General features: G+C 46.9%; 4 protein-coding genes across 4 annotated transcripts; all 4 read left to right on the plus strand.

The window, feature by feature from the left end:
- Positions 1-1,258: 1,258 nt before the first annotated feature.
- COCSADRAFT_77287 (uncharacterized protein) lies at positions 1,259-1,459 on the plus strand (the record flags this gene model as incomplete). The annotated part of the gene is made up of 1 exon (XM_007696230.1): positions 1,259-1,459. A coding segment is annotated over one exon (201 nt), but the record flags the coding sequence as incomplete, so codon positions are not given.
- Positions 1,460-1,855: 396 nt separating this feature from the next.
- COCSADRAFT_155185 (uncharacterized protein) lies at positions 1,856-3,010 on the plus strand (the record flags this gene model as incomplete). The annotated part of the gene is made up of 2 exons (XM_007696231.1): positions 1,856-2,806; positions 2,885-3,010. The coding sequence occupies 2 exons, from the start codon at positions 1,856-1,858 to the stop codon at positions 3,008-3,010; spliced, it is 1,077 nt and encodes a 358-aa protein (XP_007694421.1).
- Positions 3,011-3,456: 446 nt separating this feature from the next.
- On the plus strand, positions 3,457-3,765 carry COCSADRAFT_54413 (uncharacterized protein; the record flags this gene model as incomplete). Its single annotated transcript, XM_007696216.1, has 1 exon — positions 3,457-3,765. A coding segment is annotated over one exon (309 nt), but the record flags the coding sequence as incomplete, so codon positions are not given.
- Positions 3,766-5,196: 1,431 nt separating this feature from the next.
- Positions 5,197-5,712, plus strand: COCSADRAFT_52399 (uncharacterized protein; the record flags this gene model as incomplete). The annotated part of the gene is made up of 2 exons (XM_007696213.1): positions 5,197-5,520; positions 5,656-5,712. Coding segments are annotated over 2 exons (381 nt in total), but the record flags the coding sequence as incomplete, so codon positions are not given.
- Positions 5,713-5,896: the final 184 nt, after the last annotated feature.

The raw sequence follows: 5,896 nt of genomic DNA on the forward strand, positions 1-5,896 counted from the left end.
TTTGTTTGGTGGTAGTATTGGTATTTCAAACACGCTAGGTGTTTGTTGGTTTTGAGTAGGTGTAGCTGGAGTAGACTCTATCTCCATTTCTCTATCAGTTTGGGCCTCTGGCCCTAGGCTCTCCTGTCTGTTTTCTTGAGTATTTACTACAATAGTATCACTGTCTGGCGGCATTTTATTACTAAGCTCTTTTCTTAGTAAGCAACTAGATGGTCTGTGTGTTTTTGTTTTCGTGAGTGAGACGTGTTCAGATTAGCTACTTTACCAGCTTCTAGCTCTATAGCGCGTGGGCTGCACGAGTTGGCACTAGTTGTAATCGATTTCTTGGGATGGATTTGTATATAATTCGCTAAAATTACACCTATTCTGAAAAACTCGAAGTTGGTGTGTTGAATTTTATACTAACTATCGTGCTCTAAACGTAATAATTTAAAAAGACTACTACTCTCTCCTACTTATCCGCAAAATATATACTAAACTAAGTTAGATAATGTTACAAGTAATAAGAAGGATCCTCTCCTTGACAAATGACGAGATGGCTGAAGGCTTATGGACGTCCACGTCAGAAGGTAATGATCATCGCGGGGCCTGGGGTCACGTGATGTGCCATCCCGCCAAGACAAGACATCCCGCCAAGCATGGGATGGCAATGGGATTAGGGATGGCATGCCATCACAGACATCCCGCCAAGGAGTAAGAAAATGGGATGGACGGGATGGCAGGACTGGAAGCAATGAGGATATAAGGATGGATGGATTTTATTATTACTCTCGTTGTGGTCAACTCAAATTGTACTTTCTTACTAGTATCTTTACTTAACAAGATTGTCACAAGTTAGTCTATTAAATAGATTAGTCTTGTTAAACCCTCCTTAAGCACGCCAACTCTACTGCATCGCCAGACAAGCCTCACGGAACACTAACGTAATACTCACCTGCCTTAGTGCGGACTAGGATAGAGAAGTATAGACCCTTACCCCGTGTAACACTTTGACCACCCACGGATCCAGTGGAAGGAGGATTAACCAACAGCGTCCGATTAAGATTGAACCATGTTAGGAAATTCAAGCGAATACGTTAATATCCCAGGCCCGGCGCCTGAGGGAGATGTCAATATGACTGGTAGTACCTAAGGGGGAAATAACGAGCCGGCGGCAGGGAGCCCCGAGTACGAACTCGTCAATCTTAGACGCGAGAGCTAAGCCCAAGCAAGGCAGATGGCTGAGTTGTAGAATACGATTAACCAACTCATGGGTTAATTGATGGCCATCTCGAATGAGAGACCACTCAAGAAGCCGAAAATGGCAACCCTAGAAAAGTATGACGGAAGTCGCACCGAGTTGCGGACATTCCTTACCAACATCGACTTATACTGCGAATTCAACGAGGTACCTAATGACCAGGAAAAGATTCTTATGGCTAGCACCCACATGAAAGGACGAGCGTTAAGCTGGATGTAGCCATACGTGGAGGACTATCTATTAAATATCGAGAACAGAGGAACGAAGGACGAGACGCGCGCCTTGTTCACTAGTTGGGCCGAATTCAAGAAAGAGATGGGACACATCTTTGGGGAAGTGGATGCTCAGAACCAGGCAGAGAAAGCGATAACTCGCCTGAAGCAGACTAGTTCAGTATTAGCGTACACAGCCGAGTTCAAGCAGCTATAGGCACGAATCGACTAGGACGACGCAGCACTTCGAACGGTGTTCGAAGCAGGTCTGAAGGAAAATGTTAAAGACGGACTTGTACATCACGACAAACCAAACACGCTTCATGCGCTGATCGAGTTAGCGACACGCATTGATAACAGACTATGGGAAAGAAACCGACAAAGAAAATAATCCCAGCCAGTGATGGCCAACACAAGGAAACAGCGTAGCCGGTTCGACAAGGATGGCGACACCATCATGACTAGTAAGGTACAAGACAAGTCTAAGGACAAGAATAAGAAACCCCGAGGACAGTATAATGACGGACTCTCCACGGAAGAACGCAAGAAGCGTTATGACAGCAAGGCATGTCTCCGATGCGGTGAAGTAGGACACTTCCGCAGAGATTGCCCAAAAAACGAAGTCAGACAAGGAGCGGTCAAGATTGGGATGATTCGGATACCAACACCATACCCAACTAAGAAGCCAGATGAAACCCTCAGCGACCTAGACCTGTACGAAGAAGCAAGACAAGCCACCGACGAGGCCTTTGAGCTAGTACAAGAGGCAATAGGACTCCAAGACTTCAAGTGGGACGCACCACTACCAACGGATTGGCAGATTGAAGGGGCCGAAGTACTACGCCGCCTAAGAAACCAACAGTGCTGGATTTGCGGAACCAATGCACATCAAGCCAACGATTGTGACATCGATGGACGAGTCACAATCTCGGGACCCCGAGCAGATAAGATTGCCTACAGGGCTGCCCAGGAACAACCCAGGTTCAAGGAACCTGATGACGAGGAGACACCTCGGACGTTCAAGGAACGGATGGAGCAACACGAGCGCCTATGTTGGGTCGACTGCCCAAGACAGTGTGATTATCACTTGAGGAAGCGAGAAGAAACTAGAGACAACGAGGACGATTGCTGCCATACCAATTTATGGCATAACGAGTGTCGCGTACAGCATTGCCACATGCACCAGCCCGGAGAAAAGGAAGCTCACGAAGAGTTGTGTTGGATCAAGTGCACGATCGATTGCCAATTCCACAAGGAACAGCGACGGAAAGCTAGAAGGGTAGACGACTACTACCATAGCACGATTTCCGCCGAAGAATGCATAGCAAAAAACTGCAGAATGCATAGGGCCCAAGTACGGGAAACGCCAGTAGAGCACAGTAAACTCCTATGGACGCATTGCAGGAAAGGTTGTGCTATGCACTAACAACAGTTCGAGGATGCTCGACAGGTAGGCAACCACTACTATAGCATCCTACCAGCGAACATTTGTGAGGCAAAGGATTGCCCGATTCACAAAAGCAAGAAGCCGGAACCAAGGAAGAGGGCCACGCAATAGAAGATACCTTATAAGAATATCCATTGGAGCTTCTGCTACAACGATCAGTGTACGATACACTATTCCGCCAAGGCAGGCGAAGGCTACTTCCCAAAGAAGAAGGGAAGTAGGCAGTCAAAAAACTAGGATGCTACCAGGGACAGGGTTACGCTGGCAAAGGCAGTCCTAAAACGACCCTTAAGCAAGTATAGGAAGTGGGAGTAAAAGAGTTGCAATTGAAAGCCACAGTACTTGTAGACGGACATGAGGTGTTAGCGCTCATAGATAGTGGGGCAGCACGAACCGTCATATCTCCACGAGTAGTGGAAGGAAACAACATACCCTATCGGAACAAGAAGGTACCGATGCGAGTGGTATTAGCCGACGATAGTCCCACGACATACGGGAACGGTTGGATCCGACTTGAGACCGAGGCAGTAACGTTACGCCTGGCTGGTTAAGAAAGCCGAGAAAAGATTAGCATTATGGATCTTGGAGAGACCGAGATGATAATTGGCTACGATTGGTTGTTGAAGCACAACCCTGCCATCGATTGGCAAAAGAAGACATTACTCAGCCGAGAGCCTGTGCACAAGGTTACTGGAGTACGACACGAGACACGCCCGACGAATCAGCGCGCAACCCAGGACGGGAGATTCGGCATGATCTCACCGCATAAGATCGCGAGAATCTATGCGAAGGACCCTCAGAGAGTAGGAGTCATTTGGATACGGCAGATCGCGACCACGAAGGACAGATCGGTACCACAGTTGGCGATTCCGACAGAATACCAAACGGACGAGTTCAGAGAACTGTTCGAAGAAAATGAGGCAACGGACCTAGCAGACCATCAGGATTGGGATCACGAGATCATCCTTGATGAAGGAGCTAAGTTGAGCCCAGGACCAATGTACCCTATAGCGCCCGAGCACGACGCTAAGCTGCGGGATTACATTCAGAAGAACTTGAAGAAGGGATTTATCCGACCGGGATCAGGCCCGATGGCCTCACCCATCTTGTTCGTAAAGAAACCTAACGGGAAGTGGCGACTATGTGTCGACTTTAGAAGGTTGAACAGCGTAACTTAGAAGAACCGATATCCCTTACCACTCATTACAGAGCTCATGGATCGACTCTAGGGAGCTAAGTAGTTTACGAAGTTCGATGTTCGGGAAGGATTTTACCGAATCAGGATCAAAGAGGGTCACGAATAGATGACAGCGTTCAAAACGACGTACGGACTCTTTGAATACACGGTTATGCCGTTCGGATTGACGAATGCGCTGGTAACCTTTCAATCAGTCATTAACAACGCTCTCTACGAGTACCTCGGAATCTTTGTCACCGCGTATCTGGACGACGTACTAGTGTACTCTAGCGGCACACGCGAAGAACATGTCGAGTATGTTAAGAAGGTCTTACGGAAGCTTAGGGAATACAAGCTATACCTTTAACCAGGAAAGTGTGAATTTCACACATAGGAAATGGAATTTCTCGGATTTATCATATTAACCGAAGGAGTAAAAATGAACCTAAAGAAGATACAGACTGTACAGGAATAGCTAATACCTAAAATAGTTAAGGATATTTAATCCTTCTTAGGATTTACGAATTACTATTGAAAGTTTATTAGAGATTACTTAAAGATTACAGCACCCCTTACGGAAATAACGAAAAAGGAAATAGGTTTTAAATGGGAACAGGAACATCAAGAGGCTTTCGATTGAATCAAGTAGATATTCCTGGAGGCGCCAGTACTCGAGATGTACAGCTCTCAACGACCTACCAGAGTCGAGACCGACGCGTCTGACTATGCACTCGGAGCTGTATTGTCACAGCAGTGCCCAGATAGAAAATGGAGACCAGTGTTCTACCATTCACGAAAGTTCTCTGGAGCAGAACTTAACTACGATGTTCACGATAAGGAACTACTTGGAGTAGTCGATGCCTTTGAACAATAGGAAGTGTACCTACTAGGACTCCCTGAACAGATCGAGGTTTTTACTGATTACTAGAACTTAACGAGTTTCATGACAACGAAAAAACTCAACCGACGACAAGTACGATGGGCAGAGATGCTAGCCTAGTTCGACTTCAAGATCACGCACCGCGCAGGGACGCTTAACGGAGCAGCGGACGCTTTAAGTAGAAGGTCTGATTTGCGCGAAGAGGGTCATAAAGAACCACATGACGCCTTACTCAAGACGATGCCCAATGGCAGTCTAAAGTACAACCAGCCGGAACTAGCTAAGGTAGCTAAGGTGGCCGAGCAGGTAGAAACACTACAGAAACAATGGCAGGAAAAAGCAACGTTATGGGCGTCAGAAACGGACCCCTACCCGCCAGAAGTAACAAACGATAAGAAAAAGCTTAAAGCTCTAAGAGAATGTACAAGCACGTACATACCCCCACATATGAGAACCGAACTTATTAAGACCCTGCACGAGTCCCCAGAATATGGACACGCAGGGGTGGACGAAATAGTTAGACGACTAGCTAAGGTGTTTACAATACCACGCTTGCGAGCGAAGGTGCAGGAAATACTAGGCAACTGTTTGGCATGTCACCAGAACAAGCCCAAGAGACATAAGCCCTACGGCCTGTTACAACCCCTACAGCCACCATCTAGACCATGGACAAGCGTAACGATGGACTTCATAGTGAAGCTCCCGAGATCGTTAGAACCAGGATCAGCTCGATTTTGCGACACAATCCTAGTAATCGTAGACCGACTGACTAAGGCAGCGAAATTTGTGCCCACAGAAGAGACTATTACGGCAGATGAATGCGCGTACGAGGTTACAAAGGCACTAGTGTCAGAGCATGGGATACCTAAAGAGTTCATCACCGATCGTGATAAACTGTTTACGTCTAAATACTGGAGCACATTCCTGGACAAAGTTAGGT

The sequence above is a fragment of the Bipolaris sorokiniana genome, assembly GCF_000338995.1.
Source record: "Bipolaris sorokiniana ND90Pr unplaced genomic scaffold COCSAscaffold_1, whole genome shotgun sequence".
Classification (NCBI taxonomy): domain Eukaryota; kingdom Fungi; phylum Ascomycota; class Dothideomycetes; order Pleosporales; family Pleosporaceae; genus Bipolaris; species Bipolaris sorokiniana.